The following is a 14,133-nucleotide window of genomic DNA, read 5'->3' on the forward strand; positions in this document are numbered from 1 at the left end:
GATGAAATGGCCTTACTTAGATTAACACGGTAATAGCTGGGGATTATACATAATAACAAAGGAATATAACTGAACTCAACCATGGTAATAATAAAATGAGTTTATTTAGAGAGCTGGCAAATAAGCTAGTGGCAGTTATTTGTAGAAAGGAAAAGTTTATTTCCCTTCTTAGTGAAACAGAGCCTCAAGCAGTTTTCAAAATTTAACTAGGATCTATAAAAATAAAGGTCTCCTGAAGATTATTTGTAGAGGCAGATTTTGGCAACAAGTTAAATTATGCCATATATTCACTTTATGAGTTATTTTTGTTCAAAATTCACTTCTTTCCAGCTATTTTTTTTCTGATGCGCCCTTTTCAGTCTCCCTTTATATATGTACATTAAAATTTCCTACTTTATACATTTAATGTTTCAAAAGTTAAAGCCAAAATTAATTTAAATATGAAATAAAGCTGTTGGTTTTTAAATTTATATAAATAAAATAAACTTAAGTATTTAACTTGGCTGACACAGCCTTATTAGGAGGTGACTAAGTAAACAATTTATTTACAGTGAAAATATTTCTTAATAAAACGGCATGAATTTCCAGGCCAAAAAAAAAGTAAGAAAGAAAAAGAAAAGAAGAAAGAAAATATCTCTCTAGACCAGAGAAAATATTTTGATCTAAAAAAATCAAATATTCCAGATTTATTTTGTTTTACCCCACCCCAAATCCAAGTAGTGAGGGTTTCAAATAATTCTGTTCACCACTGAATTTCTGAAAGCAATTGAAACACGTTTTAACTATAAATGTATTGTCTTAATCATGAAAATAAAAAATATCCCAAGGATATAGTAGTAGGTAAAACCATCAATCCTCTGCCCCACAGGAGTACTTTAGAAAGTCACTAGACAGTAAATTTTATGAAGATGAGGGCTATATATTCCCTCATTGTCTCTCTAATAGCCAGCAGTGTGCCTGGAGCAGAACCAGCTTAATCCACATTGTTAAATGAAGCAATGAAAAATGCACCTTTGCTTTTGCAACTAACAGACCTGCAGAAATGATACCCTCCTTTAATGACTGTGTATTTTAAGCTATATAATCAGACTAAATGGCCATGTGGCTAGAAAATGTTTTTGTATTTAATGCAACACTAAAACAAATTACTTCCTCTGTTATTACGGATCAGGCTTTAATTTCTTGGCATTCCAAAATGTTTAAGTCTGGAAGTATAGTAAAGCTTAAAGTTCACAATACAGGCAGGGATGCTAACCCTACGTTGTTCCCTGACTTTGAAGGTCAGAGGTCTACTCCCTTTGTTAGGGCTCTAGGACAAGCTTGTCACTTTGGTTTAGCATCTCAGCTGGGGAATCTGCTTGGACAAGACAGCTGTGCTGGGTTTCAAGATGCTCAAAATGAGGCTAGAGTTAGCAGGAAGCGATGGTCTTAGCACTTATCGCCAACAGGTCTCTGGGCTTCATGTAACAAGCACCCATTGATAGAGTCAGGTGGGCTTGTTAGCTGGGTGATTGACATGCACAAAACACTTATTAGCATTTCTGTATGCACCATTCATTACTAGTTGATGATACTAAGACTCACTTGAGCAGTGAGAAAATGTTGAGGAAAACTTGGAAGTGTACATACTAAAATGGGAAATATGTGCGGGAATGGAGGGTATTCGGAGAGATGTGTTGAGACCAGAATTGCCAGTGAAGGTGGTAAACCAAGGGTGAAAGAAAGCCACAGGAAACGGGCAAAAATCCTCCCAGATACTTTGCAACTCCTTGCCATAGAGAGAAAATTCTGTCTCTACAACTCATCCAGTACAATCTCTAGCAAAGAGCCATCTAGTAAAATAAAATTAAAAATAAAAACAGATTGTAACATTATTTGTGATATAGACCACCTCACTCTTGTACTCTCCATGCAACGGATGTTGAATGCCCAAGATGCAGCAGGCACCGTGCCGGGAACAGAAGTTCATCCCTGTACAAAGCTGAGCAAACCCAGTCTACCCCATAACATGCTCACAGGAGAGGCAGGCGAGACAGCAGACAGTAACTGCAATGTTTCAAGAGTTGTAACAGAGAAATGTATAAGGTTTCATGAAAGCAAACAGAAGGTACTTTTAATTCTGAATGGAAGGGCTGGGAAGGCCTCCCAAAGAAACATCCACTGGAGGTGCGTCTAAGCAACAGAGTTTGGACGTTAAATCATATGCAAGCAATTATTATAAAGTGACAACAGTTTTAAATACTCAAATAGTCCTACATACCAAATTATGATTTAAACAGTTAGCACACATAATTTTTATCCTGAATTTATATTTCAAACAAAACTTTGCTTAATTACCTATACATTAGTGGGAAGGAATGAACCACATCCACATGAACATGGGATAATCTCTCAAACATCATTTTGTAAGGAGGTGGGGGGTCAGCCAACCACAAAATAGTACATACTATATTATTCCTTTTATATAAAATCTAATGCAGAAAATCATAATTTGTGATTTTTGAAATCAGCATCACTGCTACCTTTAGTAGGAATGGGCAGTCTTAAAGAGGTACAAAAGTGACTTTTGGTTGTTGGTAATATTATTTTTAATATGGGGTGACAGAGGGGATGACCATTGATAATTAGAATTAACTAAGTTTTCTTTTTTTTTTTCCTTTCTTTGGTTTGCCACATCCAAAAAGTTTTTATGTTAAAATATTTACACAGAGTATGTTCTTAATAAGTGACAAAAACCCAAGAGCACGTTAAAGTTGTTTATATACACACTTTTGTATGTATAAAATCTGTTTCTGCTACAAGTTTAATTGCATGCAAATTTAATCTCAGAGTTTAGATACATAGAATTATTACAAGATCACCAGGGCCATTTAAATGGCAAGCAGCCACATTATGCCCCTCTTCTCTCTGCTAGACATCAATTGATCACAGTACTTTTTCCCTAAGCCCCATGCTGCTCTCATTACATTATCCCATGCGGCTACTACTAATTATGAGAAGTTGCCCACAGATGAAAAAGATTAGCCATCTTGATTTTAAACAACCAATTTTTTAATATTTACATGAAAAAGATCTTATAATTTTGGAGGAACCTCACATGTATTCCGAGGTAAGGGTATAATTTCATACCTATGTATGAAAAATGATTTTCTAAATTATAATAACACTTTTATAATGGAATGTCTGCTAACAGCAAGTTTACTTTTTTGTGTATCCTTTATATTGCCCTAGAAACACTTACTGATTCATATACAGTTAGACTCAATTTTAACAATAGGACTCAGATAAATAATTGGAACTATTTTTTCCAAGCAAAAGACTCAGGGAATCTTTAGTGGTCAAATTGTTTCCCTCAAGGTGGTTAACTCTACCCTGGATTACACTTCTTTCCTCAATGTACAATTGTTAATTTTAACAAAGTAATGCTTTTACATACTTTGTTTTGTAACTACTCATAATAAAATAAGTAGATACCAGCGATTGTGGAATGCTGATTGCCTGTTCTCACTAATCTATTGCATTCTTGACATTTTTAGCTCCTATGGCTGTTCAGCTCATCCTGAAGCTACACTTCAGGCTGCAGGAACAGAACTAACCAGATCTCACTTCTTGCCAGTCGTATTTTTAGAAATAATGGAGAAAGAGTCTTAAGCCATTTTTTGCTGAGCTAGGATGGCTGGGTAAACGAAAGAAGAGTCCTACCCAGTCCATGGTTTGATAGGGAGGATGAGACTCAGCTGTGGAGATAATGATCTATGAATTACACAAGCAAGAATGCACTTTAGGACTAGAAGAGAAAGGGATTTGGAGAAGTAGGGAAGGCCTGGCCGTGTGATTACAGTAAGGCTAAGCCACTAGGCAGCCCCAAGAAGGAAAGTTACGTGAAGAAAGTCTCTACAAGGATGCACCTAGGGGTAACGCGCAGGCGCCTGGCCATTTCTTTCAGATTAAACCCTCACCTAGGTCTGCTTCCCTAGAGGATTCTCACTGATTTTCAAATAACTACATCAGAGGTGTTCTAACTTCCAATTGACCACTTCTTATTCTGCCGCTTTTATTACGTAGTTTACGTCTTTGACCCACCTAAATAGAGGTATGTCTTCTTTGAATCTTTGTGTTGATGTGATTTATCCAGAATACCTAGTTCTATATAAATGCTCCATTCTGAGAGTGCTCAAGAAGACTGCCTTCTGGAAAGGAAGCCCTTATAGGTGAAATCAGTTTCACATTTATAGTTCTTGATGATGTAAAAAGTTATATTGGAGCCAGGTGCCACGGCTCACACTTGTAATCCCAGCAAGTTACGAGGCTGAATCAGGAGGATCATTTGAGGCCAGAAGTTAAAGATCAGCCTTGGCAACACAGCAAGACCCAGTCTCTAAAAATTTTTTTTAAATTAGCCGGACATGGTGGCATGTGCCTGTATTCCCAGCTACTTGGGAGGGTGAGGCAGGAGGATCCTTTGAGCCCAGGAGTTCAAGGCTGCAGTGAGCTATGATCACGCTTGTGAACAGCCACTGTGCTTCAACCTGAGCAACAGACTGAAAGACCCTGTCTCTAAAAAAAAAAAAAGTCAAAAAAAAAATTCTCTAACGAAGTCTTTTACCACTTGAGCATTGAAATTGTTTCTAACAGTTTTTCTTGACCTTACTTGACTAGAAATGCTAAAGACCAGCAAAACTTTTCCAGCTCAACAATGGGGTTGGGGTGGGGAAAATTTGATTATAGGTTATCCTCTGTGGTCTCTTTCATTTCAAAGATTTTATGGTTCTACTAACTGGTCAAATGCCAGAGAGGAAGAAAACAGTGCAATTTATAGTCTAACCAGAGGGAGAGAGTCAATAAGCTGAACGAGTCAGGAACTGACTAGATCTCTTAGGGATGAAGCTGTGTCAAAGTCCAGGTGCTATTTCTCAACACATCTCTAGGGTCCAAGATTTGCTTATATGCAAATCTTTAGAAAGACGGCAGACAAATACCAAAGGTAAACATGTTCTTGAGATACACGAGGTTAAAGGGAGAAATGTGAACAATCTAGGGCTAAAAGGAAAAGTATACATAGCCTGCTGACTACTTTTTGTAATACCATGATCATAATCACATGTGGCCAAGGCAGTTTAGATAGTGGAGAAAAGCAAACAAAACAATAAGAACAACAGCAACAACAACAAAAGTGGGATGTAGAATTAGACAGATCAGGGTTTTTTTTGCAGCACCATGATTTTACAAGCTGTATGACTTGAGTTTTATCTCATACAGTTGCTTTGAGGACAAAATGAGTTCAATTGTACACAGCGCCAAGTCCAACGTCTCACAAACAGTAGATACTCAATACATTGCAGTAATCATCATTACTAAGGTTACTGCTCCAACTATGACTATAGATTTAGGATCTGCTGTCCCTAGCTAGCTGGTAAACCAGTGGCCAATTAGTTACCTGCTATTCTCTGACAAATTTGCAGTATCAGAGGAAAAACAAGCTAGCAGTGCCTTATTCCATGTTAGAATGCCATTGGTTAAAAGTTGTCACATTTTGCAATAATTTATCCTAACTAAATTGGTTATCAGTCATATAAATTCTGTGACACAAAGAAAGAACTCTGTACCATATTGGAATGGAATGCCATCATGGATATTTGGAATTATTATTTTCTGTGTTCCATATATACATAAAATATTCCATGCAAGTTCATTAAAAAGAACTGAATTTCTCATCTTGGGTGTATTTTAAACAGGAAGAAGAATTAGGTACAATGGGAGCACTTTTCTATAGGAAACCTGAAAATAATTACATACTGAAATTATGTCTAATGAACCATTTCTTTTAACAAGTCACACTGGTGCCATCTACTTCACAAGGCAGAATGAATATTTTGCTATATGAAATGAAAAAACTCCATGAAGCCATTCACTAGCAGTTTTCTAAGGTCATAAAGGAGAATCTACTTATCTATTGATTCACTATCATTATATCTGATACCTGATAACTAAGAGGAAATCGGTTAAAATTTAAGCAAGGGAGATTAGTATTAGATATAAACAAACTTCCTAACTGTGTGGGTTTAAAACATCAGGACTGCTTCCCCTAAGGAGGCTTTGGAAGTTGTGATCCCTGGGGTGCATGGATTCTACACCAAGTGTCTAGTTTTCTAGTTTCTTGTTCTCCCTCATGTGTAGTAGAGAAATGCAAGGACTTACAGTTAGTTGACTCCCTGTATTCTCTGGCAGAAGTTCTCAGGGCTAAGATGAGGGTAAAAAATGTCCTTTACACTCAAGTCCATTAATGGCAGCTTTTGCCCAGAAGTTGACAGTGTGATTACACAAGATAGTGCGCTAGGTGGCAGATGTTTGGTCATAGTGGGCTGGAGTTCTTCCACATTGGCTTCTCTCTAATATTTCCTCTTTTCTGGCCATACTTCCCCAGCTCTTCCCTTGAAATTTTTCCCTTGTATTTTTCTGTGTCTTATTCTGAAAAGCAGCAGTTCAGCCTTCTGTTAGATTTTCCAATTCACTTCCTCACCCATCAGCCAGGGTTCTACTAGGAGAGCCAACCCCCTTAGAAAGCTGAGGGTGGATAATAAATACTTATGCTTCCCCTGTCGTGCTAAGAAACTGTATCCATAGGCTCTGGGATTCTTCCTACTCTCCATTCTTTTGAAGCACTTTCTAGTTTAGGTCAAACTTGACCACAGAACGAGGCGATCCGAGAGCTGAGACATACCACTGGCACAGCTGCCCATTAGTTATCTCCACGGACTTACATTTAACAGCACTCACCCAAGCTTGCTGTGCTCGTGCCCCTGTGGTACTCCCGCCCTTCCTGTAGGCCCTTGTCCTTTTTTTCCATTTACTGCTTTTGGCTAACATATACCTTACTTCTACTGTTAATTTTCTAATATACCATCAAAACCTGTATTAGCTCTTAAGAAGGTGGATCATCTCTAGAAGGGCTCCAAAGAAAATCTATGTTGGCTTTTAATTAAGACTGTGCTTTCCTTGTGACTATCTTCCCTACCAACCTAGCTGATATCCCTCAGCCCTCGTTCTCTTTACCTTTATCCAGGCTTTGACAATTCTGTATGTTTAGTATTAGCATCATTCAGAATATTCATTACATGTTCCTCAATTATCTTTCCCTAAAAAAAGTAAAAAAAAAAAAAACACACACACACAAAAACTCCTTGAAGACCTTAATACTCTTCCTCCTTTAGCTTCATCTTAGAATCTACTTTTCTCAATCTTGTTAGTAATGGTTGGGTGGATCCATGACTAACCACTCCCATAACCCAGTCCATTCCAAGATACAGAAAATACAAATGACTCTCCAGTGGTAAGACAGCACTGCAGAGAGTAAAACTATAAATGATCTTAGCAGTCATTAGCTTAGTGGTTTTCAAACAATTTTCCTTGGAACCTAGAGTGTAATACAAGGACAATGCAAGCTCAGTGGATGTTTTATTGCTTTATGTATGTTTATATATTTTTACTTATATATTTCATACATATCTGTATTTCTAAATATTTATATCTATATATCAAATATATAATTTGTTTCATATATAGTATATATAATATATATATTTTATATACATATACACACTTATTTATATTAACTCCAAGTCATAGTTCACTTGTAAAATGTATTCCATTGGAAACACTTGTTTGAAATTCACTGATCCAGCCCACCCCTTTCATTTTACAGGTGAGTAGACTTGGCTTTACAGTGAGCATGTCAGAGTAGAGTGGACAAATGGCTTTTTTTTTTTCAGGGAATCCTGTAATTTATGACTTTAAAGAATAAATCTGTGATCCACTCTGTGTTTTTCCAGTTATGTTTTAAATGATACTCAAGGCATCTTAATCACTTCTCCTAAAAGCTGTGTACGTTTAGGTCTATTGCATAACAGATGAGGCATTAACTTAGGTAATAGGATCAAAAAAGTTTATGGCATGGTCAAAACTCTGAGCCAGCCTTGACAATGGTTGCTTACCTAAGCCAAGTATATTGGACAGACAGAAAGTATGCAAATTCCAGTAGTTTTCCTATTTACAAAAGCTTCTATTTAATATAATAAAAGATATAGGAAGGCAGACTTTGTACCTTTTTCAAACCTAACCTAAAACAGTATGAAACGATAAAAAAAAATCTGAGACATAGCACTTGTTTCTAACCTGAAGTCTTACAGAGCTTGCAGAGAACAGAAAAACTTGCTAACATAATTGGAATGATGATCTATTCAAAACTGGGAGGCACTGACCTTTTGCTCTTTATTCTCTGTTACAGGGAACAGATGACCTTATATGCTACCAGTAGAGAATATAATGGACTAAAGGCTGTCACGACAAGAGTCTTTCAAAAAGCCATTTTTCAACAACCAACATCAGCCCTCAACTTTATAGGCTATCAGACCTCTAAAAGGACAGCTTCCAAATATTGTAGTACATGTAGATACACTCACAAGATGAGCAGTTTTACAGCCATGACAAATGATAATTACGTACACAGTAAAGGGAGGCAACGTGCTGAAGTGAAAGCATTGTCTCTGAGGTAGACAGACGGGGGTCTCGCCCCAGCCTTTCCTGGCAGTTACCAGTTATACGACTTTGCCCAAGTTACTTCATATCATAGACTCTTTTCCTCATCTGTAAAATTTGGATTAACTATACCTTCCTTTCAATGTTGTTAGAAGAACTAAATAATATATTGTATGTAAAATTCTCCACAGAGTTCTCATTCACAGAAAACACTCAATAAAATGAAAGATAGAAGCATTATGATTAGAAAAATAGAAAAATAACTGATATGTTAAATGAAGAAGCAGAGTACAAGAATAGTATTTACAACTATTTAAGATATGTAAGTTAAGTTGAAAATGAGACTAGCTGAGGATGGTATAATGGGGTTATGAGTGATTTTCTATCCAACATATTAATCAATGTTATTACATCTTTTTTATTCTCAATTATAAAACCGGTAATTTTAGCCTAAGCAAATGCTTTCCACTGTGATCATGGGGCTAAAATAAGAATGCTCAGCTAGCCTGGATTTTTACAACCTTAGGAGGGGAGAGCTAATTAAAAAATTTAAAAAGGCAATCATTTATTGGTCATAGCTGAGCTGCAACATAATTCAGACAATTGTATCTGCTCAATATTGAAATGCATATTCACTGTATTTTGTACACTGAGCAAATTACTGTTTAATGGATATATAGGTATCTACACATGTAAAGATAAGGTTGTTAATGCAATGGTAGTTATGTTTTCGATAATTTAAACTTTCATATATAATAATTTTTTGAAGAAAAATCTCATACAATATAGAAATACAGGGAAAAAAAGAGAGAACATCTCCACTACCTTCATTCTTACCTTTTTTCCCACCTGAGAAGTAACCACTACCAAAGGCTCAGAATAGAGCCTTGCACAATTTTTTCTATGTCTATAAACCCAAGTAAAATTTTTACATATTCAATAATCAATTTCAAAATTTGCTTTAAAACCACAGTCATATTTTGAAGAGTAGCATCTCTTTTTTCTCAGATTACATAACGAATGAGATTAAATATAACAAACCTTGAATGTTCTGACAGCAGGAAAGAAGAAAGTCCAGTTTTATTGACCAAAGTTCTCTTTATAACTTTTTACTTAAACTAAATCATGTAAATCCTAGTTAGATTAATGAGAAGTATCTCTGGAATATGTTTATACATGGTAAAATGCTAGAGATATCAAGGAATATGCAAGGTAATATTATAATATATAACTGCTGACTACATCTGAATTTAAGACATGTAAAATTCAAATATTTATGGAAATGTAATTATCTGATTGTTTTGTTATATAGAATTTGGAGGCAGAATATTGTTACTGAAACAACTAAAATAGAAAGACAAACAATGTTCCAATCAATGAATTTGCTAATTTTATTAACTTGATGAGCATGAGAAAATACATATTAAGTTTTTCTTAACTTCATGCATGCAAATTTTTTAATGAAATGCTTAATAAATATCATAATTACTTTCTGCTAGAACCTGGCATATAGTAGGTACTCAATGAACTATTGAATAAATAAAAGCAACCTTGTATATACCTTTATTATATAAACTCTAAATTTGTGACACATATTACAAGGAAATAGATTAATTTCAAGACTATTTTAATTTTTTTCTTGAAATTTATAAAATGTTAATTACAAGTAAGGCTGGCCTTTTGAGTAGATGAAGTAAGAGGAAGTGTATAAAATATCATTTTATGTTTGCTGTGAAATCCCATTTAAAATGTGACTATGTCATTGGGATTTAATTAAAGCTGTAAAGAGCAAATAGTGTGGATTGCTTTTTATGGTACTTGTTGGAGAAAAACAGATAGGAAAAGGTAAAGAAGAAGTAATTCAAAGCATCAGGCTCTTGCAAAAGGCAGATAACAAACTTCCAAAGGTAGTGTTTGGCTTTGTTGGCTTTGAGGCACCCAGGGAGGAATAGACAGAGCTGGAGAAAGTGAGCTAATGAAACAGAAAATAGATTTACCTAACCAGAGTTAAGATGGTAAAGCCAAAAGATGAGTCCCAAGGAACAAAGTATACTAAAGATGAAAATGAAAAAAAAAAAACAAAAACCAAACATCTGACAAAAGGATAAATGGTAAAAGCGCAGGTCTGTCTTATAGGCAGTCAGCTGTGAAAGGGGATGAAGTAGGCTTTGGTGTTTGAAAAGCAATGAGATGAGGCAGGGGTGGTTGAGAAGTTAGAAAGGAACACTGGTGAGGAGAAGACATTGTCCAGTTGAGGTCTCTGAGGCCTGTGGCCTTTATGTGCAGAGGCACAGGAAGAGAGGCCTGCGTTTTTCTTGCTTTTCTTTCTTTTTTTATAATTGAGTAACTATATGTGTGTGTGCATGTGTACGTATACACACACACATATTTCCTCTATATACCTAATCTATAATCTATATTGATTTTACCATATATAAATAAATATGTATGTATAGTATTTGAATGACACAAAGGATAATAAAATGGTAAAACCATACTTAACAGCTATTATAGCCTCAAGCCAAATTATTTGGAAGCCGCAGTGATACACCCAAGCAGCTATATTATTAAGTCACATGTCAGATTAATAACTGGGGAGGTTTCTGTAGTGTGCAGTTAAATCTAGGAATCATTAGTGTAGAGAGAGACTTTTATTTCTTACCCAAGAATCATTCTGACCCCAACACTATGAGGAATATTTAAAGTTAAATGGAACAATATATACAATAACAAATCAAGATTTTAAAATATGTATTTTAAATTGTGGCCCTACTTATTTATGAAAGTATCTCATACAATTTAAAAAAATAAAATAGAATAGTTGTGACAATCTCAGAGGAGCAAAGGGTATCAAATGTTAGTTGCCTCCTAAAGTGAACTAATTATTGCCAATTGAGCCCTAAATTTGAAAATAAGTCTCCTGGCAATTTAGGCAAAGAAAAGAAATAGTTTGGTTTAATATTATGTTTTTAAATATTATATTCTTTTTTCCCATAGGATGTATATTGTAAATGAGTAAAATTCACTTATTTTATGAATTTTGATTACTCACATCAGAGTTTTATATTAGTTCTTGTAATTCATAATAGAGTTCTAAGTATTTTCCAGTATTTATTGTTTGGGAAAAAAGGACCTTACAAATTTATTTGCAGATGCAAACTTTATAACTCAAAGAAGAATTTGCTAAATGTACTCTTTAATAAGGAACGATACATAACCTAATAGACGAAATCTTCATCTATAATTTATTAAAACTCACAGAAATACTACTAAAAGGACAATTCTTGCTTCCGGTCTATTAGGAAACCCCAGTACAATAACAGCAAAGCATAACTCATCCACATAAACAGGGGCTGAATTCCTTACGCAAATAATTTGAGTATTTACATGAGCACTTGCCTGCTCACATGATACTGCATAATACATTCTGCTTGCCTGTTTCTATCCTATCCCTAGCCACCTCCCCTCAATCATTGCCTTCATTTCTCCTATCTGAAGCATGATTATTTCCACTTCAAAGAAATGAGCTTAGTTATTTATTTACAATCAATTACTAAGGTAAACAAAATAAGATTAACCTCTGAAATAGCCATGAAAGTGGTATTGTGTAAATAGCTATTCAAGACACAAAAGTTACTTTGTTGGAAAAATATTCCTTACAGACCGTGCCATATGCTTATGAGCATATCAGATCAGCATTGAGAAAATAGTAGAATAAATAGAACTGAATATACTTTTCATTAGGGTGAAAATATTAAAATTAGTAAAAAATATAACTAAGGAATATTAGTGACAAAATAAAACATAAGAGATGACTGAGTGATGAGCACCTTGATATACATTTAGCCACACAGTTAAATTCAAGTTGGTTCCATGTATATGATTAAATATGTATAACAGTATTAATTTCTAATACATCTGTGCCAAAAGTTAAGGTATTTCTTCTAAAGATAAGGGCAAAGCTTGTCAACCACCAGCCTGCTTGCAACAAGCAAAAAAGATGAGAAAAAAGCAACCAAATCAGACAGTGAAAAATGGCAAGTTTTCATTTGCAAAACTCCCAACATATTTGCAAGTTTTTTTTTTCTCCTTTAAAAAATTAACATCAGATAAATTGCTATAGTCCACAGGGAGTTAAAAAAAAATGTGAGCACACCTTTGATTACAGCAGAGGAGATTGGGAATATAATAGAGAATGAAAGAGGCACCAATACACTGTTGTTTCACAAATCCTCAATATCACACACCTCATCAGTAATTACTAAATACTCAAGTACATGTCAATCTTAAAAGGGAAAACGGGAGAAGCAAGAGAGAAAAGCACATTACCAAACTGCCTCTGTAGTCCTTAGGGAACTTGTAGATCGGGATCTTGGCTTCATAATAATGCTCATTTTGAAAAATAAAATAAAAAAAGAAGGGAAAAAAAGTCTTCAATTATTCTGATTAATACATTTCAGCTGTCTTTCTACAAATAAGCTTTAAATATATTCCATCTTCAAGGACGGCTGCTTGAAGAAATCCAGCTTTCCCGAGGTCCACCTCCTGCCCTCAGTCCAGCTCACAGGGAGGGTTCTAACACGCAGGAGCGCTTTCCTCCTTCAGACTGAATTTACTCCAGTACTAGGCTGTTCGGAAGTGACAGTTTTTTTTCTGTCTTGCAATGCCAAGGGAGGAACTGAATTTTGAATCTTTTCTTCCTCTGGGTCACAAGGGACACCAGCACAGTGAAAAAGTCACTTGATCTCTTCTTTTTTGCAATTCCGTAATAACAGGTTTAAAGATTCTCAACACTAAAAGTACTCAGGTAGAGAAAAAGGAAAAGAAAATGACCGGGAAGAACCGTAACACGGGAGAGCTGTCAAGGAAGTTCCATTTCAGGGCAACCACAGGAAAACACTCCAGGAGTCAGCAAAGGGTCAAAGCTCCCCACACTTCAGTTGGGTGGGCAGATTTACCTATGAATGTAATTTCCGTTGTGTCCCCTGCTTAGAATCCAAGGCTTTGTGAATGAGAACTATCATTCAATCTCACCAGGCAGAAACTATTCCTCAAGGGCTGTATGACGTCTGTAAGAAGGCAGTTCAAAACATCGCAGGGTAGTGAGAAAGGAAAAAAAAAAAAAAAAAGCCAAGCCCGCCCCGGCCTCGTCAATTGCTGAGACTTACAAAGAAAGGGAAGGGGCGGACCGGCTCCGGGGACCAGGACTGTAAACCGGCCAAGCAGACGGGAGACCTCTCAAAACTTATAAAACCATTTCCTCCTCTGGGAAATGAGGTGTCTGTGTTATTCAGAGTAAGATTCCGTGAGCACCTTTATAAGAAACACACCCCTTGCCATCGAGTTGTTTGTCTTCCAAAAGAAAGAAAGAAATGAGAAGTCATTTTCTCAAAAGCACCGGACCGGCACGCTAAAACTAAAATTTCTCTACTGAAGCAAAGTTAGGAGGACCGAAGGACTTAGCAGCTGTTCATTTTGAGCGGATTTAATGAAATGTCATGCTTTGGGGTTGGTTGTAGAGCTGTAAACTGCCTCTAAATAATTCAGCAGAGTGTAACAGGCATCCTTGCATCAGGACGTGCTGGAATGTTTAAACTG

General features: G+C 35.8%; 1 protein-coding gene across 5 annotated transcripts in view; it reads right to left on the minus strand.

Moving 5' to 3' along the window:
• Positions 1 to 14,133, minus strand: part of PDE4D (phosphodiesterase 4D) — a 794,445-nt gene that overhangs the window by 240,430 nt on the left and 539,882 nt on the right. Inside the window, exon 1 of one of the 5 annotated variants that reach the window (XM_069492693.1) lies at positions 12,865 to 12,929. The exons of the other annotated variants lie outside the window; for them this stretch is intronic. Coding sequence (XP_069348794.1) covers positions 12,865 to 12,929 — 65 coding nt within the window. Of the gene's footprint in view, positions 1 to 12,864; positions 12,930 to 14,133 lie in introns of those variants that run through there. 5 annotated transcript variants of the gene reach the window in all.

This window comes from Eulemur rufifrons, chromosome 17, assembly GCF_041146395.1.
Source record: "Eulemur rufifrons isolate Redbay chromosome 17, OSU_ERuf_1, whole genome shotgun sequence".
NCBI classification, from domain to species: Eukaryota; Metazoa; Chordata; class Mammalia; order Primates; family Lemuridae; genus Eulemur; species Eulemur rufifrons.